The sequence below is a fragment of the Rissa tridactyla genome, chromosome 6, assembly GCF_028500815.1.
Source record: "Rissa tridactyla isolate bRisTri1 chromosome 6, bRisTri1.patW.cur.20221130, whole genome shotgun sequence".
NCBI lineage: Eukaryota > Metazoa > Chordata > Aves > Charadriiformes > Laridae > Rissa > Rissa tridactyla.
In genome coordinates, this window is record NC_071471.1 from 11124319 (window position 1) to 11150383 (window position 26065).

Below are 26065 nucleotides of genomic sequence, written 5' to 3' on the forward strand. Positions count from 1 at the left end.
TTACATCATTATAGGATATACTTCAGCACAGAGAAACAGAAAATGAGTGTAGGAATCAGTGAACATTTTTTTTCCTTGCTTTTTCTTTAATACATTTAAAGATTCCAAAAACCACAGTAGGCAGTTTATTCCAGTTTTTCACTAACATTATGCATCAAGAAAATATTCCAGTGACTAACTTCCCTTGGCATAATTTTAGTCCATTACTTCTCTAATTGTCCAGTGCGGACACTGAAAACAGACTGATCTCTTATGCAGCTGCCTTTGTAAGCAACAATCATATGCTTGGATTTCCATCACCTTTTCTCAACTTAATTAAGCAATTCCCGTTCTTCCACACTTCCTTTGTTTTTTAGAATGTCAGTTATTCCCTGCTGACTCTCTCCATTTGTTCTGTAGGTCTCCTGAAGAAACGGGTCCCAAAACAAGACAGCTGTCCACCTGAGGCTTACAGTACCAGAGGGGACGCCCTAAGGAGTTCCCTGTCTAGAGAAACCAGAACTGCCTGACCTTCCCTGGAAAGACGCCTCTTAAGAATGTTGGCGTCATTTTAAGGTATTCCAGAAGACCCTTCTCAGCAAGGCGACGCGAAAGGAATACATCTTGGAAAAGGTAAGAGACAAGTAAGTACATGGCAAGGTTTTAGACGTCAATGTTAGGAATGATGTGGTTCTGATACTCTCCACAGGTGCTTCCGAATGTCAGTAACACCACACATCCATAACCCACACACTAGAAAATACTCAATGCCTTATGCAAGCAATTGTGCTGACTGGAGGCCAGTTATTTTTTGCCAATTTCAATCAAATGCTTACCAAGTTGGCCATAACAATGGTATCGACAATGACAGGATTGGTTGAAGTTCCCAGTGTAAACTGGAGTCCCCGAGGAGGCTGTCCAGTAGTAATATCATAGCAGTGTCCTTCCAGAAGCAGATACTCCAATTCATACTCTGCAGCTACAACATTATCCACCTGTAAGGAGATACTGCTGAATTCGGCACTAGCTCTAAAGTGCAAATTTTTAGTGAATCAGTTATTCTCTAAAATAGCCATAGTAATTAAATAACAATTTTACCAGAGTAATTTTATTAAACAAATACCTAGAAAGCCTCAAAGAGCTCAGCTCCTTCGAGTGACAGACTTCACACACATGTTGTTAAGAGTGTCCCTGAGCAAGACGATTTCAATCTCAACTGGTAAGATATTAGGATAGGAAAAGGGAAGGACTGTTGCCCTATTTGACAATTATTATTTTTTTTAACGTTTATTGGCAAAATGTAGTCAAGTAAGCGATCAGTTTGGCATCTCATAAAAAGTATATGGCAGGCTCCACAACTTTGAATCTAAATCTGTTTAAAGGTAGTCACATCCAATATTTATCATCCGAAATAAACATTTTGTTTTGCTCTGCTCTTACAGTGTGCTAGGCTACTGTCAGAAATACCAATTCCTTTTTTCTACACCAAACAAAAGTGCCAAGAAAAGAAAAGGAAAAAAAAACCTGAAACACAAATCAAAAAAACCCTTGGGTCCCTCTCAGGCTAAATTCAGATGTAGCCTGAGGACACTACGTAAGCAAAATACTAGTCTAATCTCCTAATCTCACAAAGCATCTTCTCTCATTGCACATCCAAAAGGACAGCTGAATCGCTCCAGCACCAACGGGCTGCATATTAGGAACTGGAACTGGTGCACCTGCAAAAGGACCTCAGCCTCCACAGCTGTCAGTCAGGCAGCTTTTGCATACGCTGGATTACACTTACAAAATTACTGGGTTTAATATATAGCTGCAGTTCTTCAAGGCCAACTAAACAATGGCTTATTTCAAGGGAAAAGACTATTTGACTGCCTCTTTTAACTTTTATTATTTAACATTGCACCCTGAAGTCCAAAATTTTCTACTTTGCATCACACATGGATTACCTAACTTGTAATATACGTGGTTTTAGTGCCTATCGTAACATGTTAGTGTAGTGCATTCTAACTGCTTACCAGCCTGCTCTTCTGGAAACTATCAAAGTTAACTGCTAACAGCAAGAGGTTAATAATTCGCACTGAATTATCTATCCATTAAAGATTAACGAGAGTCATCAACTTGTACATACAGCTACTCTTCTTTCATTTCTAATGTCCTTTTTCTACTCAACTCTAGAACCCTTGGATTTTTCTTTCCTCCTTACTGTATCCCTGTGTACGTGGGGCAGCACTGCCCAGACCAATATTCTAATACTCTAATTCAAGGCCTGTTCCAGCAACAACCCTAAAACTACTGCAATTGAGTGGATTTCTGCTGCACTGGTTTTACTGTTTTACTGATGCTGCAGAGCCTTTTGTGGGCCACAGGAGTGTCTGCCACTAACAAAAGCTGTGGAAATGAACAGGTAGCTAAAATCAGCTTGGTGGCTTCTCAGAATAAGGCCAGTTTCAGAATCTGCTTACTGAAACAGGACTCGGATCTTACTTCAAAATTTCTAAAAAGAGGTTTAAAAAAAAAATAACAATCTTATTTTTAGCTGTGACATTAGCTGTAGGGATCTCTAATCAGAAAGAATTTTTAATCCAATAACTGGAAAGATACTTAATGACCAATAAACAGTTTCTTTGTTTCTAGATCAGGACACTCTGAAATGTTATATATACACACTCAAAGCATCTGCAGGCTCTGCTTCAAGCCTACAGTATTTTTCGACCTGTAGTTCAAGCATCCACGAGTAACTGAGAACTGCAATCTTGCTATCAGTGAGCTTAAATTTTCCTGCATCCCTCCTAGAAAACGTTTAGGGGTCTGCAAACGTAAAAGGTTTAATATCCACAGTTCTATGCTTATTAGCACCTTAAAATTCTACCTTTCTTTCCCATTACAAAAATAAGTGCTGGAAAAACACCAACATTTAAATGCAGTAACAGGAACACACCAATTTCTCTTACCTCCTCTAAGTAAATATTATCGAGGTCGTACGGGGTTCTGACAGATTCCACCATCCAGCTCTCCGGAGTATTTAGGTTCAAAGTGAACAGTGGAGACTGGGGCATATCCAAAAATTTGGCAATTGGTCCTGGAGCAAAGTTATTGTCTGCTGTGAAAGAAATCTCCGGCTCCAAAACATAGCGATAAAAACTGAAATTTCAGAAAGAAAATGTTAGAACATATTTCTGCCAAACTTTGCAAATATTTCACTCTCACTGAACTTGCTGACAGCATCAGTTTTCCGAGACCTCCAACGCCTCCAAGGCTTTGTCCAAAGCAACGCAGGTTGTGTTGGCCTTGTAACAGGTCAGAATTTTCATCTTGAAGGATCAAACACAATGTGCAAGAATCACCCATTGAGATAAATAAGTTATTTAAATTTTATATAGAGAGATATAGATATAAAAAAAAAAAATACTAAAAGCACCCAACTTGTAAAACAGCAGAATTGCCTCACGCTATCCACAAATTCCCCGTGGGAAATCACGCTATTATTTAAAGGAGCTCAAAGCAGTTATTGAGACTGCCTATAGGACATTTCACCATGTTTCTGTGCTTGCACATTCCCACAGGTTTGTCTTTCTCTCTCTCTTTTTATCCCTGGCATGGGATGGCTTACCTTTTCAGTGGCATGTCAGAAAGCTTGGACTGGCAGTTCATAAACACTCTTAGGTTCATGTTTATCAATTGGTTCAAAACCTAAAGTAATGAGAAAAAGACATCACAAAAAGCTAACTAGGAAAGCTGACCACTGTTTTTATAGACAAAGTCCTCAAGGAGGCACATTACCTGCTCATTCTCAATCCTCCCTTCTCGTTATTTGCTTTACTACACCCACCTTCTAATCACTGGCTTTATAAAGAACAGTTACCTGCTCCCTCACACTGCAGGCTTTCTTTTTGGGATGCAGGGACTTTTTTTCCTCAAGAACAGAGTCACTGCAATCTAAATTGTTAAAATGGTGAAACTAAAAGCTATCTAGACAATATCTAAGCATTATTTTTATTTTGTTACTGTGTAGTGTAGCGTAATTAGTTTTTCCACTAATAAATGTATTGTGCAACTCAGACACACTACGAGAAAGCCATTGGTCACTGCCCAGTCAAGGAGGAAGACAAATATTCCAAAACTATAGAAGTGAGACAACTTTTTGAAATTGCCATAGAACGCACTACAACATCACATACATACCAAAAGTAACGGAGCAAGTCTTTGAGCATCTCTGGTCACAGGATCAACAATAGCCACAACATCAAAGTACGTCTCCCCCTCTTTTGGTCTCAGTTTAACTGCACTAAACAGAAGAAAAAACAATTTTAAAGTATCAAATGTATGGGTAAACATAGGAAAAACACTATCCATCTCCTTTTGAAGTCAAATTACTTTCTAAATGCTATGTGCCTTCTGAAACTAGATAGGGAAAAAAAAATACGTATATACGTAAATGTGTACAGAGATAGGTAGACAAAATTAATTTCTGGAATCTCACTGTGCCCTGAAAACTGCTGGGGACTTACTTATTGCTACTTGGATTATTTTTTCAATATTTTTAAAAGTTAAATGCAACGTAAAACAATGGGAATGTTAAAAGATAAGGAAAAGCATATTGCTCAGCAAATGTCAGCGATCCTATACCTGTATCGCTCTTCAAAAAAGTGATATTCAATCCTTGACTCTCCCTTTGGTTGAGCAGAAAGAAGAGCATCCACTTTCATTACTAAGTCACTTGCACTGTAAAGAAGAAAGAAAAATAAATATGCTTACAGATACAGAAAACGTGTGTAGTTATCTCATTTCTGCCAGTTAGTGGCAAGAGAAGACAGACTGAATTCAGATATACAAACTAACATTTTACTACCTCTCTACAGAAGCTCTGAATTATTAAACATATATAAGGGTTAATCCACCATTAATTTCAACAGGTTGCAGCCTTGTTACTGAGGGTACCACAGGGTTTAGCTCTGTAACATACAGAGCAGCTGGTATTTTAGGGGTCAACCATGCTACAGGCACTGCCTTCCTCAACTTCACCAACCTCTCTCAGACTTGTAAGCCATTCCGATCAAACCCTCGTTTCACAGCAGTATTCCCAATTTACATTGCAACTCTACGAACTAGGAAGCAATCCTGTATATGGAGAAACTCTGGAGGGGAGGGGGGTCCTATCATTAAAAGGGAATGGCTTCTGACAGATTCCTTTTTACTATTCCCATAAATTTTCGGTTAGTATGTTAAGAATACATTTAAACTTGAAAACATAAAACCTCTTGAAAGTTCAGTGAACACTGAGTTGTACATCATAGCTTTGCCAAGAAGCAAAGGTCTGTCAGCTTTTCCTGAATTAAGTCTCACAGATTTATAGTGACAGCTGTTTAAATTGTTCATACCAGAACCACAAGCCTGCTGAAATCTGCCAAGTTCTACGCTGTTTCCGATGCAGCAGATAATTTCAAAAGCTTCTGAAAAACATTGTCAGCATTCAAACCAAGAAACCACTGCTCTGTCCCAAACTAGCCTGTGTTCAAACTACAGCCTCCTCCTCCACCCTATCACCCTTCTTTCTCTTTCAATTCCCAACACAGCAGTGGGTGCCAAAGTGTTTGGAACGCTGTTAAAACCTGTTCGCCTAGGAGTCGGAATCACACAAGATTTCTGCAAAAAGACCTCAAGCTTAGCTTACTTGACCAGCCTTCAACAGCCAAGCAGCATCATGGAAAAACGCAAGGCTGAATACGAGAGAAACGATCTCCTTAGCTATAAACTCCAACACACAAACACACACCTATGGACTTCAGTTCTTTCGAACCTGAAGATGACTTTCTTTTTATTAGCTCACCTCTATGCTTTTTGCAGTAATTGTCAATAACTATGATTTTCATTTTCTTACGTCTACCTCTTTTCCTATTGTTTCTCTTTAAGTAGTTAAAAGCAATTTACAAGATTCCATAGTACTGACAGTGAAATACATTATTAAAATAATTTTATATTGATAACCCAGGCAGCACTTAACTGAACTGCAAACAGATTCAGAAAGCATATTCCAGTATCTCATTTTCTTCCATTCTTTCTGCTTTTAAATCAATACCAGAGTAGTCCCACATGTGAGTTATGAAACCCTAACATATTGGAGGTAAGTGGCTTAGAACAGCATGTCAGTTAAGATTTAGCTGGGAGAAAAACCCACAAGAAGTCTGAATGCCTTAATATTAATGAAAATTTAGGCTTCTCTTCCATTTAGAGGAGCAGAAAGGGAATCCAGCGCAGAAAGCATGTTCAAGAATAAATGTAATAATGTGCAGCAATTTATACCACTTTGTAACGCATCCCACAGCAGCAAACAACTCTTCTCTGCATACAGACACCTTTGATGTTGGTAAAACTGTCACCACCCACAGTCAAGTAAGCCTTGCATGAAACTTCATCCAGCTGAACACAGCAAAGAATTAAGCCAGCCCCTGTAGAATCCATCACCACCCTCATTCTTTATTTTTTAAATCCACCTGTATCCCCACCCAGACAATCCAAGATGCCATTTCCTGAACCCCTCAGATAACCAAGCCAGCTGTTCTGCCCATGCTGCTGTGCTCCAGGCAATATCTCTGCAAGTACCAATACATTTACCATTTCATGTTCACGTGAACGGCTCTATAGTAAATTCCTACAGACTTGGGCACTCTCACAGTTTCTGGCTGCTTGTCAGTGAGGTTTCAGCCAACACAATTCCTCCAACTTCCGTTGGAGGTAACGGACCAACCATGGCAGGCTGCGACTAGACACGGATAACAAATCGAGAAGGATGAACTCTGAGCACAGTACCATAGTAGGGGTTGCCAGTACTCTCAGAACTGCCTCCTGAGTCTGGGGGATACCATTACAGCTCCATTCCTCCAGGAGATTTTGTACTACAAAAAAAAGGCACTAAAGAACTTTAAACCCAATAAAGGTAATTTGCATCTTTTTTCTTTCCCACTTGCCCCTCTGAACATCTGAGCTTTGACCACACAAACTCATACACATTTGTTCATAGCACCTATTCTGGCTATTTGGATCTTCACTAGGATTATTAATCATACTAATACTTGATAAAGCTTTCTCCCAGCTGCTCACACTATTAGAGTACCACCACTTTTTTGTAAGCCTCTTCACGTTTACTTACAGATCTTCTTCGAACCCCAGCTGATGAATCTGAGATTTGATTTTCTGTCCGGATGTCTTTAGTATGATATTCTCAAGGAGATGAAAATCATCCTGATTGAACATCTCACCATCCTCTAATGGGCCAATAATCTACAAAAAAGCAGGATCAGCATCATTAGGTAAAGGCTACACTGAAACAAAATTCAAAGATGTATTAAATAAATACTCCAGCCCAATGTCAGTGCGTATCAACTGTTTAGGCTGGTATTAATGTCAGTGGCAGCAGAGCTTAACAAATAAGTCTAGCTATTTAGAGCCAAGAGCCCCACACTAAGGAATAAAATGCCTGCTTAAAGTTTTCACTGAATGCTGGGTTTGCAAAAGCCGAGCATATTAAATTATACACGCAACACTACATCTTGAAGGGGCAATAGAATACCAGGCCAATTCCAGTAGTCCAGCAAGACTCTAGCAAGTCTCACTCCTCCAGCTTTCAGAAGCCTAGAAGCTACACAGACAATTCTTGCTGTCTTGCTAATGAGAGAAAAGAATACCACAATTCATCACTTGCAAATTTAACCCATTGAAGTATACAGTAACCACTGGAACTTGTGGGATTTTTTCCTAACTAGGAAGCAGATGACAAAAGAAAAAACTGAATGCTGTACACAGCTGGGTTTCATGACTTGCAGTGAAATATTATTGTAACATCATTTGCCTACTCTAAGTGGCTATCGGAAAAAGAGCTGGTGGAAGAGACCAAGGCACCTTGGTCACGGCCAGATACAGCAGCATTTTGCCCAATGAACTGAAGCAGCACAATCTTTGACATTTATCATCCCTTTCCACCCCTGGACTCAATTCACTGCAAACATGAAAGCAACTCAGGTATTGAGAGATCAGAATTTGTAGAAAACACCGGCACACAGTACAAAGAAAAGGTCATCTGGGTCTGAATAAATCCAACTGGAAGCGGTCCTAAAGACAGAAGGCTGAGACTCTAGTGTCTGATCCCCGGACTCTGCTGCTCAAGGTCTGCTTCTTTCCCACATGCGCCATATTTGTTACTGTCTGCTGCTTGATCTCACCCTTCCATTGCTGATCACAGCCCTCTGCCCCTTCTTCAGCTTTAGAATGTCTCTGCAATATACAGCATGGGACAGAATAAAATCCACCTTGGGAGACTCAAAGGCTTCTTTGAAAATATTGATATCCATACCCTGAAAGAAAAGAACACTTGCCATTGAAATGGGAAGAAAAGTACCCCTCTGCACACTTTTTTTAAATGCACCTTTTTTGTTTCCATTCAAGAGCACCTTTATTATCTTGCTAAAGTTTATCCCCAGGCCCCTTTTCTTTATGGTCTTAAACCCAGTTCTTGCCTGTCACCTTCAAACATTACCCCAACTTCTGATGTGAAGGGCCACAGCCATAGTAATTGTTGCTAATTCGACCAGTTGTTCCATTCTTCTCTTCGTGATTCTTACCTAACTTTTTTAAACCTACTTTGAGAAACATAGTTGTAATTTTTTCCTCAGCTTTTTAAAAAGATTATAGTTTTCTCTTAACCCCCCAAGAAACAACCGACTCACTTAAATAGATGCCTGAATCTGCATTCCTTTTGACTTTTCAAAGTTACATAGCTTTGATGTGTATCAGGATTTACTTTATTTTTAGATGGACTGTTACATTTAGGTAAGTTTACCTTTCAGAGCAAAAAAAATAACCAAACACCAAGAGCAAAACCAACAGTGTGACTCTCCACTGTTACTGCATCTTTTGCATATGAACATACTACACCAAAAAATTAATTACAAGAACAAGCGAAGTACCCTACCTTTGTAAATGCCAACAAACATGCTTACCCCAACAGCAAATTCTAAGATGTCGGCTCCCGCCTCTAGTGCCTTTGCAATTTCTTCTTTTGCCATTTTGGTGATGAAGTTCTTGGCATTATTTGACGTTTGTGTCTGTAGAGCTGCCCATATAGCTTTAGCGACACGTGTATTCTGGCTATTTGGATCTTCACTAGGATTATTAATCATACTAATTCGAACATTATTGCTGGACTTCTGTGTTTAACAAAACACACATTAGGAATATTTTAGATTTCAGGTGTGTTTTAAATAAGAATAAGCCTATTATAATAAACACTACAGCAAAATCTTTGTATTCCTTAACCAGAAAACCAGATTCCAAATTAGGTAAATAACAGCACAAGGTTAAAAGGATGAACAAACTAATTTAACATCAAGTATTTAGTTTATGTACAGGCACCACCATGACAGGAATCTTCTAGATAATACTGTGCTACATAAGAGATGTAGGACCATGGCCACCACTCAGAGGTCTGGCAAAACAGTGATTTAGGAGTAAGCTATCTATTTTTATGACTCAGTTATCTTCCCAGAACAGATGAGACAGAGCAGAGAGCAATGCTCGTGTTCATCTCCAAAACACAGACATCTTCAATTTAGAGCCACGGGCTTAAAAGAACATTTTTTCTTTATTGTAGTAGCATAATGCTAAGAAGGGATTCTGTCCTAAGTACAAGAAGGTCAGCAATATTACAGCCCTTACAAATAAGTTGAGGCCGGAAATTAGAAACCCCACAGGGAGAACCAATCTCCCCAGGTCATACAAAAGGCAGAAGCACCACCTGTGTTTTTCAAGCCTCCACCTACTGCTTTATTAGCACTGCTGACCCATTCAAATAAAAACATTACCTACCTGATGTTTAATTGCATCATACAACAACTGCCTCCCTGAAGGCTTATCAAAATCACCAACAATCCAAAAAGTAACTGGTCTAACAAAGGAATCATCTGCAATTAAAAAAAAAAAAGGTGGGAGAGATTTGAGGGTGAAGGCAGGGAAAGCTTCAGATTTTCCTCATTTGGAGAAAAAAAAAACATGAGGCACATGCAAAGACTTCAAAAAAAGTAAAATTACATAGGAAAGCTATGGATGAAGCTAGGCTATGAAGTACGGCAAGACAAGAATAATAGTATTGGTATCATTAGATTCCATTTACTTCATTCAGAAAACCCACATGGAACAGCATGCATCACTGTTTCTAAGCTGGTTTGGGTTTTTTTTGCTACCTTTTTAACATAGAAATTTTAAAGGAACCTATAAATCACTTACAGATTCCAGCTAGGTTACACACATACCACTTCTTCATACTGAAGCTGTTAGTTCACAAAATCACTTTTGTATAGAGAGAAAAAAAGTGCTGCAGCAAACATGCATTTGAACAGCTTGCTTAATTTTCTGATGATTCTAAAGCCCATGTTATAAAGGAACCAGAAAACTCCCAGAACAACAACAACATATGAAATGCTAAAGCATGAGTTACCATAGATCTCCTTGGAAGACATTCCTGGTCAAAAAGCAGAAAGGAAAGGGGGAAAGGAGAGAGACATTAAAAATTTGACAGTAACCTCAATGTGCATCAAGAAGCTGCAGCACCGTACAGGGCATAACTGAATCACTAAAGTTCAAGTCCAACAAGCAACAAGACTGTGCTAATTTCATTAGAATGAATAAGCTTTGACTTTCTCTTCCCCTCAAATAGATTGATGCTTTATTTTGATGCCGCAACACTAATACATATTACCAAGCATCAATTTGAAGACCGTTTGCAAAATTGCCATATCATTATGATTTATACGTTAAATGTTTCTGTTATCTTCCCTCTTTAAAAAAATAGCACGACAGTGCTATTTCAGCACTGCTGCTGAGCCAGCAATACATGTAACTTCCCTATTATTTTAGAAAATAAATGTGCTACAGCATTATTGTAACAAGATACCAGTTATTAAATATCTTAAGTGACAGAAGAGGCAGTGACCCAAAACCGTCAAGCCATGGGATTGCAAATGAATGCATACTTTCAAAGGAGCATGCGGAGGTGTAGGTTCAATTAATACTCAACAAAGGGAAAACAAGAACCTTGTTCTAATCTAAGCGACTGAACGTGAACCAAGGGCAAATGCGAGACAGCAGGAGCAATGGGAACATTTAAGGCAGTGCATGCAGGTGGCAGTGGCTGGAGATAGTGCTGGGGAAACTTGTGAGAGTCTAGTAAAGATGACAGACAGGAACAAGAGGAATCGGTTCAAATGACAGCAGCTTCTTTGTGATACCTAACTGAAATGAATACAGAAAAAGGCCTGATCAAGCTCTGTATCATGTCTGTGCACGTGTTTCTTACATTGAGAAGTACAGCCGAGTTTTAACACTAACAGGAGACTTTATGTATAACTGTAATAAAACAATACTACCATTGAAAGAGCAGTACATGCACTGGAGCGATAAAAACAACACAGACCAAGGTGTTGTCCTATATAATGGACAATAACAATTTTCTTCTGAATCCATGTAACTTTTAGTAATTTTGAATTATGAGACAGAGAGTCCTTTTGTATTTTTTTAGTTAGTGTCACTGCAGGATCCGAGCGTACACCAGTGCACTTCTGTGGGCCATTTGCAAGACAGCAAGAGCACGTTGGGTGGGACTTCATTATTCACTGAAGGCTGGGCTTAAAGAGAGGAACACTCTTGTTCCACATACATGTCATGTCTTATTAAAAAAAACAACTTTCTTTTTGAGACTTAGATTGCGTCGTTATCCACAGGCCTGAAGAAGGCTCAAGGCATGTGTTGAGTACTGCGTATACACTTGGAAACACACATAGATTAGATTTGGGTTCATAATCCACCACAGATGTTACCTTTCTTTGTTAAGTAGGTCATGCTATTTGCGACAGCAGCTGTCTTATCTCTGGAATCCAGCGTGGTAAATCGAGCAAAATCATCCACGTAAAAGTTATCTGGGGAAGAGAAAAAGGATTAGATGCCAAAACAACTATTTCACGTGAAATGAAAGAAAAATCACTACTACTACCCAACATTAAGAATACATCTTATTTTGTTCCTCGTCACACTCCTTTTTATGTCTCATTTCCACTGTTAATATATAAACTGAGGAATATGTTTTTGTTGTCTCCTAAGTTACATTTCTGTTTCAGAAGCTACATTTATAACTACATTGCATATTTGATAGGCAGAAGTCAGTTGAAAGAACTGTTCAAGTCTCACTTAGTTGAAGTTAATATATGTAAATAATACACATTTAAAAATCCACTGTGTTGTTATTTTTCAAGCAACCCAAAAAAGGTTGTTGTACAAGTTGTACAAGTGTTTTTGCAATACTGTCATTATACTGCAGAGTCACTGCATTGGGTGGTTAATACCACCTGAAATGTTGTTTCAGCCCTGAAACGTTCTGCTGAATATTAAGGAAGTTGACAGCCAATCTCTACTCAAAAGAAGGTTAGAAATAAGATTGTTCTTGGCTTTTGCTAGCATTGCTAATTTCTCGACTTCACGAGTCATGTTCTCCTGAAGGTTTGTATAAAATCAAAACCAAATCCCGTTTTCAAAATCTGTAGACGTTAATGTTGTTATTGTACATAACATCTCCACCAGCACCAGGGCTAGAACATCACGTGGGGGGCTCTTAAAACTTTGCCACTAGAGCTTTCCATTGCGACAGCAAAAGTCCTTGACTCAGATACTTCAGGTTTAATACAACTAATAGCATCCCTTACTCATTCCTGTCAGATCTAGGTACTCTCTGTCAGACGTTAAGATTCTTGAGTTAATTCTTGGAACAACATTAGGCTGGTTCATGATATACTCAACCACGTCTTGGTCATTAGATAATTCACCCTGAACGAAAGAAGAAAGAAGCAATGTTCGTTATTTTACACGTATATTTGCCTTAGATAACTTAAAAAAAAAAAACCCACCAACCAACCAAAACCCAACACACCACCACCAACAACAAAAAAACAACCCAAAAGGCGATACAAGTTAAGTTGTTTTGTGTATCACAGGGACTTTTGAGCCAGTTTTTCCAAATCATGTTTCTCTCTAGAGTCACAGCTGAACTCAGCACCTACCAGGTACACAGCTCGCTGGAAGATGCTTGTGGTTTCCAGGATTTTGTGCATTGTCACAGTTTCTAGGTCATCAGGATCCAGCTGATCTTTTTGAAAAGGCATTCCGTTGAACAGCACAACAGGGAGAGGACCTACACCCATTTGCTCATAGTAACCTCTCGCTGCCTAAATCCAGGGAAAGAAGTAGCTTTACCATGTCAGCCCATTACCATGAGGGTTCATAACACGAGGGTTTCCATGCAATACCCACACAAGTCTAGTCTAAACACACTAAAATGTCCTTCCAGCTTTTATACGATACAGAGAATAATAATTTTATGCAGTGCATAACATTTTCTGTATCTTGCATGCACAAGACATCCTTGTCTTTCAGAGTCTCAAAGCAAAAAGAGTTACTTCATAATGCAGAAGTGCAAAATATTCCATTAAGTTCATACTATAGATAAATTAATTCCAGTGAGCACTTTCTGGTAATAGCAAAAAAAAAAAAAATGCACAACATGAGATCTGACCTTACATATGGAAGCAAAGGCAACGCAAGTGATAGTTGTAACTTAAGATAGGGTAGAGGGTTTTTTTAATTATTTTTTCAGAACATTTATTGAACTTGTGAAAAAACATTTACTTGTGGGGGAGGGGATTACTACATCAGCACAAATTTCCCCATTTCATGTAATCACTGCAAAATGCACTATAATTACTGATACTCTGTTATGGACAGAAGTTAATCAGGTTCTATTGTTAAGAGGTTCTTGTTGAGGGCTTTTCAAGACACAATTATCAGAAAGCTCGGATCACAGGAAAGAGTTGCCCAGCGTTGTTTCAACTTGTGTCCTTTATATGGAGATCAGCTCTTTCTAAAGGCTTCCCTTCCTTATCCGAAGGCTTTGCAACGTTTTAAGACACAGTTGCGCTGAATGGTGTCAGGTACACCAGCTGCAGCAAGGCCTTCAGAATGGCCTCTCAAGTCTTCTGGAGGAGACCACTGTGCACGTGTTAGGACTTTTGGCGCTGGGGGGGATGTGTGAGTGCACACGCTTTTGTTTTGTTTGGGTTTGATTTGGCGCCTGGTATGTAAACTGCAAAGGCCTCTCCTGTCGTACAAAAATGTCTGTCTGTCTGTTATCAGTTTTGGTTTCCTAAAAATGCTTTTCCCTTCACTTTCCTACATTAGAAGATGGAAAGCATGTGTGTACAAGCCTATTTACATAACCCTAACTGCATTCCTTACATTTGCAGATGTAGGCAGTATCATCTGTGTCACAGAGCTACTGCAGACAGTATTTTCGTTCTTTCTTTTAGAATATTCAACAAAAATATAAACATCTCCCTATGGAACCTCAAATAAAATCTGCTTCATCTCACATATAGGAGATCCAATAGTGATTTGCTCTCACGATTTTCTCCATAGAGAAAAGCATCAACCCTAAAAATAACTTTAAGAAATCATTAAAGGAAGATTGTTGAATGCCTTGCTGTAAGAAAGACATTTTGAATTCATCATCATTACTTTATCCCACACAATATTCAAATACCAGTAAAGAAAATCCACACCAGTCCCTCACAGACATTAAACCACTTGGTTTTCTTATGAACCAGTCCATCAACTTGATTTTTTTCACGCAATTTTAAACCCTACTAAAATCTGCATACCAGAATTAAAGCATGACTTATGAGTCACAATAGAGTTACCTTGTCTCTGGTACTATACATATAGATTTTTTAAAAATATATATTACAATATATTATGTGTATTACACGAAGCTTTGTGCTGAACAAATACTTACTAAAGTATTACTAAAAGTCACCCAGTAGCTACCTGGTTAGTAAGAGAATTGGATCAAGTAATTGTACATAACTATATTTTCAAAACGGTGATGAAACAAAAAAGTGAAAAAAAAACGCCTCTATTTCATGAATTCTTACCTTTCTGTTTTGATCATAGGCAGAATCAATTCCCAGAATGCTGTTGACTTCCACATAAGGATACTGTTTCTCAAGAACACTAACCACGTGCTCCACTTTCAGCTGATCTCCTGTTTTTACTTTGTTATATATCTGAAAGGGGGATACAAATACAAGTTTACAGCTGCAACTGTAAAGCTTCTGTCCTTACCAGGTAAGTTTAACAGTCACCTGTATTCCAGTAATTATAAGAAGGCATTAACAGACAGATTGCAAAACATATGTTCATATTTATTAGCTGCAATAAAGCTCCTACACACCTGTAGCTCTTATAATTATCTTGCTTTACCTCGTAGTCATCCCAGTGACATTGGAAGGAGGTAAATATCATGTAGTTCTTCGCATCTTAGAAAATCAGAAAAGCTATCTGAGGGGGAAAAGTAGCACTGAGAGGAAAAAAGGCTGAAGTAAAGCATACCCAGTGAGCTACCCTTCCCTTCAGAACTCAAGACGTGCTTATAAAGAGTACAACAGACACCGCACGTAAAGTAGGGAACCGTTTCCCTCTTGAAGGAACAAGATTTTACTTTGACTTACAAATACATACCAAAAAAAAGAGAGAATAGAAGTCATTGTCTTCAAGTCCCCAGCAGTTTAATGTTACGGTATGCCCCAGCTTGTCGTTTTGTACAACAACGTCAAACCACAAGTGAAAATGTATTTACTAGCAACGTCCTGGTTTGAGGTAAAACAGAACCAATTTTCTGTTTTGTAATTTTACTTTTTAGCTGGGCCTCTTCTAACCAACTAAACTCTGAAATTAACAGCATGTTGTTCAGAAACTGTTCACTCTCTGAGTGATAAGACCTCATTATACCAAGGAATGGTACACAGAGAGGCTCTTGCTTATACTTATTGCTATAACCACCAAGGTCATATAACTTCGTTATTTGCCCCATTAGAGGGTCAGAAGCGGAAAAGTACAGAGGGGTCACACCTGCAGGGAGGAGAGGACAGGACAGGTGACTCAAAACTGACCAACAGGGTATTCCATCCCATCTGCATCACGCTCAGTATAAAAGCTAAGGGATCAAAGGGTCAACTCTCTTTTCTTCAATGGCCGACATCCGAGGACAACCCTGTCTGTTCATCGGCTTTTGATCCCAATCCGAACATTCCTGACTCCAGATCCAGAATCCTGCTCCTGTCCGTCACTGACTCCAGTCTGGGACTTTCCCTGGGCCTGCTGGCATTGCAATCGTCATCCTGGGAAGTGGATATGGTTTTGTATATAGCGTATACTTTTTCTTTCATTATTATTTATTAATATTTTCATTAAAGTAGTTAGTTCTTTTTCTAAACTCATAAATCTCCTTATCTCTTCCTCTCCTCTCTTTGGAGGGGGGGCGGGGGGGAGGGCCATCTATCATTCTGACTGGCCAATCCGCCCAAAACCACCACAGATTTATTGGTGCCCAACGTGGGGCATGACTGTGGCACTACCACAGTTCTGATAGATGGGCTGAATAGTTTGAATTCCAGCTTGCTCAGAGATAGAAACAGACAGCTCATATCATGTCGCTGTTAAACAGATTATTGTATCGTTTCTTTATAGGGATATCTTTAAAGTTAATCGATATGGCAATGCTTAGCTTGCCTTATGTGTTGTACTGCTTGCTTGCTCTTTGTGTCTATATGCAGTGGTTCAAACGTGCTATTTTGCTGCTGTGTTTAATTCTGACCCAGACTGTGACTGAATGGATAGCTTTACCTGCATAGCTCGGGCATTACATAATGAGTTCTTTTACTAATTACACTTTGAATTTTACCATGAGAACGTTTACTTTGCCCGTTACTGCTCATGCCAAATTGTCACCGTCAGAACCAGGAGAGGGATCTCCTTTGGATAGCATGAATGACAGTCGCTTTCTTAAAATCGTATTTTCCTGAATGGGTTGCAGGGTGGGGGGGTTCTTTAAATTTTGGTGCAGGAGTAGGTGTTGTACGGTATGCACTGACACTTCTCGAACTCCACCAGCACTGGTACAAGTTGCTCCAGTGACCAGAAGGAAAAAGAGGAGGTCAGTAAGTTCCTCTGTCCCTTGTGACAAAGACCAAGTAAAGCCAGATAGCAGGGGGGAGGACCCTCCTGATGAAAATCGAGGAAGGAGTTCTTCAAAAGACGATAAGAGAGAGGCTCCTGAGTCAGCCCAGGAGGAGGAATCAGATACAAAACCACAACAAGCACCTATATTATCCTTTGATGTGGCAAAAGTATGCAGCAGGAACTGTTCAAAACAAATTATCATATTGAAGGGATAAAGCAGTTTAGAACTCATTGGTGGAATGAGCAAAGAGGCAGTATCAGAAAAGTGTGCAAAGGTGTTCAGTGTCACATTTAAATCTAGTCTCACTTGGTGAAGCTAGGCCAGAAGCACTTTATAAAAAAACATGTAGTTGTGCAGTACTAGTGTTCAGAGATACTCTGATACTGAGCCAAAGAAATATTTCTTCCATTATCTACTTATTAGCACGTTAACATAATCTTGCCTACATGGAAAATACTAAAACATTAATTTCCATTTTAAACAAATACTTACAGACATGACAGTCTGGAAAGCATAGTTATTGTCCATTTCTTGTGCCACATAATTGTATGCCCTAAGGAGGGCAACACCAGCATCCTGAAGTCCATCAACATCCTCCAGGTCATTAACCACAAAGACTAGTCCTATCCTGCAATCAAACAAATCCCCGGATCGTTAATCTATTATTCTAATAAATAATCATCTCTTCATACAACTGTCAGCTACGATCATCATCTTAGACAAAGGCTTTTTCTGGAATAGACTGTTAAGATTTGAGCAGCGTGGGCAGGAATCAAACTTAGGACATAAAATTTCTAATGGTGAGTCCATCAGAATCTTGCTTTTTATCTCGCTCAAGTACCCAAAGTACTTGCTTTTAAGTTTCTTTTGGACTGTTTAAGAAACTGATCCCTGTTTTGCTAGTAGCAAAAGTTACATTAAAAAAATTTCAAATAAGAAACAGTATTTAGTAAATGCCCTTCTAAACCACCAATACATGTAACATTTCTACAGTGTCCTAGCAATGAGAATTTTACAATTGCAAAAGCCACAAAAACAAAACTGATGTAAAAAAATCCCATTAAAACTTAGCAATTACCTCAGTGGGATGTGGTTACTGAAGAACATCTCTGCCACATTGAGTAATTCTGCTGTGGTCTCGTGAGTAGGATCTACTATCAGCACCTACATACAAATCGCAAGTGAAAAGTTTCTATTCCCTTAAGAAGTCAAGATCCAGGTTTTTGACTAGAGATAGCTTCATTCACACCTCAGTGCAGAATTATCATCGGTACTATTTTGTACCCTGCCAGGGGGATGAGGCCCACTGAATAACAGTTGCTTCTAAAGTCTTTAAGTCCATCATCTAAAATGCCCAGTCTAAACTACTCCTTTAACCAGAAGAGATCAGACTCCTTACATACTTTATATCTTTACCTCAGTATACCCTGGCATCTAGGACCTGCCTCAGCGGGTACACAAACCCACCCATTAAGACATGCATGGGAGACAGGCATTTGTCAGAACCGAGGAACACGGCATTGCTCTGCTCAACCCCCTGGAGAGCAGATGCCGCTAAGACATTCTCAAAACAAGCCCAAACCTAGAACTGAATGCTATTCAGAATGAATTTACGGCCCTTTATTCCTGCCAAGCGTTGTCTCTTCATTTAACAATTTCAATGTTAAAAGTACTTAACTCCAGAGAAAAAGATAACACATTAATGCTCCCACAGCTGGAGGTGGTTCAGGTCCCTATTTGCCACTAATCAGAGGAGTCCTTTTTCCTACAGGGCCACTCTGCCCCATGACAGGAGTTACAATACAGAATTTACAAACTCCTCATTAGATGTAACTTCAACTAGTTTACCTAGAGACTAAAAGGACACCCAGGATTAAGTTGAGGGCTGTTGATCATCTTTTGAAGTCTTAGTTCAAGAATGCTTTCTAACTGAAACAACTCAAGTTGGTCTTAGCCCTGTTAAGAAGAAACTAATTAACCAACTTCAGCTATTATCACAAAGTTGAAATGCACCAAATTCTCACTCATCAGATGATACTTTTTTCCGCTAATGAAGCAATTTTTGGTATCTAATAGATGCCAGAGAATCACGCTCAGTAATCTCTGAATTTCAGCTATAACTTACTGGTACAGGTAGAACAAAACCTTTTAGAAAAGCATTGTATCTCAAGATACGTAAGTGACAGGGCATCCAGCATATATGTAGGTAAGTTGAAAAAGCTGATGTCCCTGCTGTTGAAAAAACAAAATGCACGTTTCATACCCAGTCAGATTACTACTTACAAAATTATGGAAGTTTTTTCTAATTTGTCTGATCACGCCTGGAAACGTGGGACGCAGCAGTTCTTGCACATTGGAAGGCCAGGAATTATACCGACTGTCAACTTCAAGATTGTTGATCCACTAAGAAAAAAATAAAGGCATTTAAGTGGTTGACAGTCCTCCTGCTTGAGTCTGAGACTAAAATATTTTAAAATCAGACAGTATATTGAATACTGTATGAATAAAAAGTTAAGCTTTTTAAAAAGAGCTATTTATAACCTTACTTTCCTTTTTTTCTTCTCTGCAGTTTCAGAGCTGATCATGAGATAAGAACAAAAGTTCCCCTGACAGCTTAAGAATGCACTGCCCAATGTCAAATAAGGTATTTCTTATCTAAACCCCTACGCACTGAAATAGCAGGGCTTCTGATGTCCACAGCATAGTCGGAATCTGATGGCTGGATGTTCAACTTCAGAACGTTGTGCAAGGAAAGACCCTCAATTCCTAAGCTGTGCAAGCCTTCCATAACACGGGCTTCATTGCGCAGCACATCAATCAAGCTGGAAGACAAAAATATTGTTGAATTTTAAAGACACAGCAAATAACTTGCTCTTATCCTAAGAGTTAACAGATGAAAGGTATAAACAAGCCTGCCCTGTCCGTGCATTACTTCTTATTTCTAACACCTATTTCTAACTGTCCTGAGAAACTTGTGAAAACTTAAATCTATTCAATTACATTGCATTTCTAGGAAAAACTATATTAAATCAAGATAACTAACGCATGATATACACATGTCCTTTCAATTCCATGTTATTAAAATGAATCTTGACAAAGATATAGGGTGGTTTCAGATGAAAACTTTACCATGGTTTATCTTTTGAGAATCAGACTACTATTTCAGAATAAAACCTGTATGTTGACAGTCTTGGAGACCACAACCTTGCGAGTCACAGCACAGATCAAAAGAATAGTACAAAGGTGACTTCCCATTCCAATCTTCAAGGGTATTCCAGTTTTTACATCGGCTTTTTTGTTAGAAACGCACGTGTTAGAAACGTTAAGAGAAGGAACCATGATTTGCTTTTTCCAGCACTTAACAATTAAATGGAGTCTAGATTCAGACTTTGCGAAGAAGGTTCAAAACTGTCTAAATGATTAGCACCCATGCACAAGCAGGATGTGAGTTCCTAAACAGAGTACAATTATTCTGAAAGATAAAACTTTCCTACCTAAATATGTCCTGAGTGTCTAAATCAATAAGCAATCCATTGATGAACAGGGCAGAATCTCCCGGTTGCAATCCTAATGTTCCTTTGAAATACTGAAAGAAAGTAGAAGGCCATTAGAAGAACGCTTGGCACGGAAAAAAAATACTAGAGAGTTTAATATGTCAAATTAGAGACTTTTATCTCCCCTGTTGCATTACAAATTGCATTACATTACTTCTCAACTACAGTCCCTGCTGACTTTGTGCGCACATCCATACCAGACGAAAAACCAACTGAAGCTATTTAGTGCACAGATACACAAATGGGACGTCTGTTTATTTCTGCATGATTCAGTAGTGCATTGGAAAGTCCCTGACTAAACTTTTAAAATATACTCAGATTAAATAACTAGAAATACTTGAGAGAAGTAATTTAATTTTTTTTTTAGCTGACAACCCACAAAGTAGATGAACAAATAGCATCCAGTTACTTGTCTCAGCTCTTTAAGACACAGTTTTGGGCACAACAGACTTAAACTGCTGGATATTGGGTGGCGCTCACTCGTGGAACAAACTACTGTATTGAAGGTACCAGTTACGCATCCTGACCTAGTGGATATGTCATCAATAAAAGCAGATGAGCTGCCATTGTAGTCTGATCTTCCCAAGATCAGGCAGCGCACAATCAGAAAAAGTCTTAACAATATTTTGGAATTTCTTCCAAGTACCTGTAAGCAGTACCCCATCTGAACGGATACCTGCCCCTGAATTGAGGCAGCAGCACGGAGAACAATTTTGAATCAGGAGAGGTGAATAAAACACAGTCCTCCTGAAGCAAATTTCCTAACCGTAGCATGAAAAATTCTGTTTAAAAACTGAAAAATTACATTGCCTTCTTCCAAAACCTCCTGTCTTGCAGTACCAGTTAACAAAATTCTATTAAGAGGCATGATGAACACTGAAGGAGAAACATAGTATTTGGGCATTTTAAAACACTAGTACCATGAAGAATGTGAGCAAAGCAAACAGAGGAATAGCAACGTACCATGTGAAGTGCCAAGAACAGGAAAGCAGTATCTAATCAGGAAGAATTTCTATCTTTTATTAAATAAAAAAGCTCCCAGAGAAGAGCTGAGTACATGCAGTGTTAAATTTTATCTTTTTGTGGATAATTACATAGTAAACTATAACTTACTAATAGCAGTAAACTTCACTATCATAAGATCCACACAAACTGAGTCATGCAAAGAATAGCTTTAGGGCAGGGTTAGATCTAGCCAGGTCTGGATCTAGTAGCCTAGACATACTTTGAGTAAAAATGGACCCACAAAATCACAGGTTTAGTCTGATCTAACCCATAACAGAAAAGCCACTGGGTAGCTTTAGCTTGCACTTACATTCTATACTTTGTCCCTTCCAGAACCACACCGGACAACAGTGTCAAACCACACCCCTTCTTTTCTGATTTTATGGCTATTGAACAACAAGGGATTTCTCTTTCAGAACAGGGATCTCAGGGGACTTGTAAGTAGATGTCAGGTAACTTTGCATTTACTGCTAGACTAGCCAAACATCGTTAATAAAATTTAAACAAAGACATACGTGTGCACTTAACATACTTTCTATTTCTCCTATTACTCCCAAGTGAGACTGAAATGTGGGAATTGATCAGGACAGACCATATAAGAGAAGCTGTTGTTCAGCTTTGTTTTTATCACCATCTTACACTTCTAGTTTGCACTCTATTCTAACTGCACTATGAGGTGTATTTGAATTGTACAAAAGCCTGAACAAAAATCTCAACAAAATTCCCAAGTGACTATTGTTTTTTTCAGTGCTTTGCTAACGCCAAGTACACAACAGAGCTGCTGAAACATTTTTCTGCAAACACCAGAACCTCCTCAGAGACCTCCAGGGGGTCCTCACAGCCTGGGGGGGACAGGGGTTATGGTTCTGTTTCAAAGCACATGCAGACTTACTTGGATAGCTGTTAAATTTTATTCCTTCACTAGTTCCGCTCTCAAAACACCAACATAAGAACCATTTCTTCCACATAGTATGAATCGTTCTGTGCCATGGCAGAAGGTTTTGAGTTCATTCTGTGACTTCCTTGTAAACACTGATGAATTTAGATATCTAAGTACCATCTCGAATTGGGTAGTGAGAACAAAATTTCTTCTGCATCCTTAAAACTGTGATAAGATGCTTAATATATTTGCTTTTCAAGCAATAGCTTTCTAACAAGCTATGTTCCATCGAGGTCAGACATATTTAAAATAATCTAAAAATATTATTTTGACTCTTAATAACTTCCGCTAAATAGCACTCTCACTTTTAACATCTAGTTGCTTTTGAGAAGTTCATAATACAATCGAAACCTAAAGTCAGTCACTTGAAGTCAGCCTCTTTTTAACTATTACCCAGGACGAGCAGCACTGACATTCAGACTTTACACACCTGCTTTACCACTCGAATAAGAACTCGGTCAGAGACTGAAAGAAGGCCAACTGGCCCGCACAGTCCTATGAGAAACATATTAACCACCTCTGTACAACTTTAGCTGGCAAGCCATCACTACAAACGTGTAACTCAGAAACCAAGACCGATGTGACAAAGACATCAAAATGTCTACCCCTTCATTTTTGACACAGTCCTGTCCCATAGATCAGATTAAGACAGTCTGCAGATTAGGAACACCTACGCTGTATGTTTTCTGTAAGTAAACATTTTCCACTAGGGTTAACAACACAGTACTTTCATGGTATTTAGAATTAATTTTATAAAGATAAATAAACACAGTCAAACAGATTCTGAGTTCAAATACGGAACAGAAGGTCCCTTTCATATACACTGACAAGTGCTTGCCAAATGAATACCAGAACACTTGACTGCTGGCAACAGCCATTGTAAGGGCAGCTCTGTGAAATCCCTATTATCATCATTCCCAAACACTCAAAGAATTTCTCAGCACTGTTTTCATATTTGAGCAAACAAGCTAAATTATGTTCCATATATAATAATTACATATATATAAAATATATAATCCATGTTTGAAAATCCACCACTTCTTTACTTCCTAAATGCATAAGACAAAGTTGTATGTGAAAACACTGGGTCATTATTTTGAGCAAAACATAAACTTTTTAATAGAATAATTTTTTTTCAAAGCTTGAATTTATATTTAAAACAGAAGTGCAAAAGCACTACATTACTTTATAGAAGCATTACCTTTTGGTTTTCTTCAATTTCTGCTCTGAGTTCCGAAGAAACAACTGTTTTTGTTATGGCTCTACAGAAATAAAAACATCATGTTGTGAATCATCTCTCTCTTATCTAACGGATAGATTAGATAGCTTCTTATCCTACTGTTTTACCTTACATATAAATGTGTTTAGTCTCCTAGTGCTGCAATCGCTTTGTGGTACCATTAAACAATAGGATGCGCTATTTTTCTTATACTACGTAATTCAACAGAACATAAAAATGTTAACCACAAGCCAACCCTCAGTGTCTAATTTCATGTTAACTGTAATAAAAGTGCTCAGCTGCCAGAAAGGTAGAGGTGGAGGCTGGCAGTAGAAAACAGGGGGATTTCACTCCTCATTATGGGTTCTCATTCCTTTCCTTATGCTGGATCTAGTGTTTGCATCATCACAAAATGGGCGAGTACGGCTCACAGATCTGACTAAAAACGCAGTAAGAGTGCAATGCCTCCCTTAAGAAGCTAGAAATAGCACCATCTCAATAGCAGTTAGTGGCAAATAAGACCAGAATTCAGGTGTTTTTTTACTCTCCAGTATATCTCCACCTACTCAAAAAGGAGGAGCTCCTGTAATACCATCTTCACAACCCAGCTTGTGGAATGAAATATATTTCTAGACTGACAGAATTTCTTGAAATTGATTTCAATATACTCCAAGCAGTCACTGACAAAGTGCAAAAAACAGTGGAATTGCACATCAGTCTCTGACATGAGACTGACTGGGCTGTTTGCCAAAGTGAATCCCAGAAGAAGAGTGGGATCCAGCAAATAGCTAAAGCTTAAAGCCACCGAACAGAAAGCCTATACAATAAATTCTTGAGGACTTGATGCAAAAGGTTCAGAAGCATTTCACAACAAAATAGCACAGGTAATTCTGTCAAATTTTCTACCAGTCCACATCAGCTGCCATCCAAGAGAAACACTGTAAGATCCTCTTTGTAACCATAGGCTGAAGAACTTCTCTGCATAAACATTCCCCGGTGTTTGCTTCCAGCTGAACAGAAACTCGGACATTAACCCAACCAGTTCTGCCTGTCTCATGTTCTGCTCAGAAAAAAGATGATAAGAAAACTTCTTCGAACCCATAATTAAGGTTACCTGGCCTTTGTAGGAAAGTTCTGACTGAGATCTTTCATGACCATCAGAGCGTCCACAGGGGGAGCAGTCAAAATGCGAGCAGCAGTTTGAAAACTTAAATCTAGAAGTGGAAAAATAGAAGTCAGGAAGTCCAAAGTGAAAAAACAGAAGTCAGGAAGTCCAAAATGAAAACAAGCCAATGCATCTTAACTTTAGCTTTCAACTTTTTTGCGTATTTCTTACCTATGACAATTCATTTTCTATCTGTGCCTTTAGGTAATTTTTTTTTAATCTTCTTCCTTGTATTCAACTTATATTTGTGGACTTGAAGCAAGTAACCCTTTTCAAAACAGACCAATACATTCTATCTACAGGTTACTTCAATGAGTCTGGACCATCACCTCTTATTTTTGGTGGAGGCAGGAGGATATGCCCTTCAGAAGGGGCCTGGGTGCTTGTTTCACAAGCTAGCAACATAAACAGCCATCTGTTGGACATAGGTAGTTTCTCTGTGGCTACAACGTATGCTCAGCATTTTGAATTACTCTCTTTTTTCAGAGGATGGAAAGCCTTTCCACAGGCCTCTAACAGATGACTTCCAGGGAAACAGGTCAGAGTTGCATACAGACACTTTTGAAATAGTTTTCCTTTGGTCTTGAGAAATATCAGCTTTCCACACCAAGAATATGACAACGGAAAGAAACTTGACATTTACCAGATCATACAAGTAGTCAGTTTAAAAGCAAGTGGCTTACTATACTTCACAATATAGAAAGCAAACTTCACTTCAGAAGTCCCATGAAACCATCTTTCTAAAAGGTATTTCAACAGGACGCTGCGAAGGAGCTTTAAAAAATCCAGTAGTTTCCAGTGCAGGAATTTACAGTCAAACTCTCAACTCTACAGAGCCGCTCACGACCTCATTTGTGTAGAGCACCAGAAGATACATTTACATTAAGTTTTTGTAGTACAATACTGAAAGTCTTCATGCAGATTACCTTGTAACTGCCATACTTTCAAAGGTGCCATTTCATTGGTGCTTTCCACGAGGTGTTTTCGAAGCTCTTTCAGCTCTTCTGTCAGGTCAGGATACAATTGCCTAAAAGGGTATGAGGGTGAAAGAACTTCTGTGGTTTCCTGTGAGCAAGTCTGCTGCTAATGCAAA

At 38.8% G+C, this 26065-nt stretch overlaps 1 protein-coding gene across 5 annotated transcripts in view; it reads right to left on the minus strand.

Annotated features, from left to right (window-relative positions):
* Positions 1-26065, minus strand: part of UGGT1 (UDP-glucose glycoprotein glucosyltransferase 1) — a 48928-nt gene that overhangs the window by 12076 nt on the left and 10787 nt on the right. For 4 of the 5 annotated variants that reach the window (XR_008467208.1, XM_054207425.1, XM_054207423.1 and 1 more), the window contains 22 exons: positions 25899-25999; positions 24922-25021; positions 23790-23850; positions 20584-20675; positions 19761-19911; positions 19373-19492; positions 18168-18253; positions 17582-17717; positions 15003-15134; positions 13077-13241; positions 12723-12843; positions 11844-11942; positions 10466-10489; positions 9838-9932; positions 8973-9179; positions 8196-8327; positions 7127-7257; positions 4606-4701; positions 4162-4264; positions 3590-3669; positions 2931-3120; positions 816-974 (listed from right to left, as the gene is read on the minus strand). Coding sequence is in view for 4 of the 5 variants with exons in the window: in XM_054207425.1 (XP_054063400.1) it covers positions 816-974; positions 2931-3120; positions 3590-3669; positions 4162-4264; positions 4606-4701; positions 7127-7257; positions 8196-8327; positions 8973-9179; positions 9838-9932; positions 10466-10489; positions 11844-11942; positions 12723-12843; positions 13077-13241; positions 15003-15134; positions 17582-17717; positions 18168-18253; positions 19373-19492; positions 19761-19911; positions 20584-20675; positions 23790-23850; positions 24922-25021; positions 25899-25999 (2581 nt within the window). In the remaining variant the exon portion in view is untranslated. The remainder of the gene's footprint in view (positions 1-815; positions 975-2930; positions 3121-3589; positions 3670-4161; positions 4265-4605; positions 4702-7126; positions 7258-8195; positions 8328-8972; positions 9180-9837; positions 9933-10465; positions 10490-11843; positions 11943-12722; positions 12844-13076; positions 13242-15002; positions 15135-17581; positions 17718-18167; positions 18254-19372; positions 19493-19760; positions 19912-20583; positions 20676-23789; positions 23851-24921; positions 25022-25898; positions 26000-26065) is intronic. The other variant, XM_054207424.1, reaches the window with a different exon arrangement.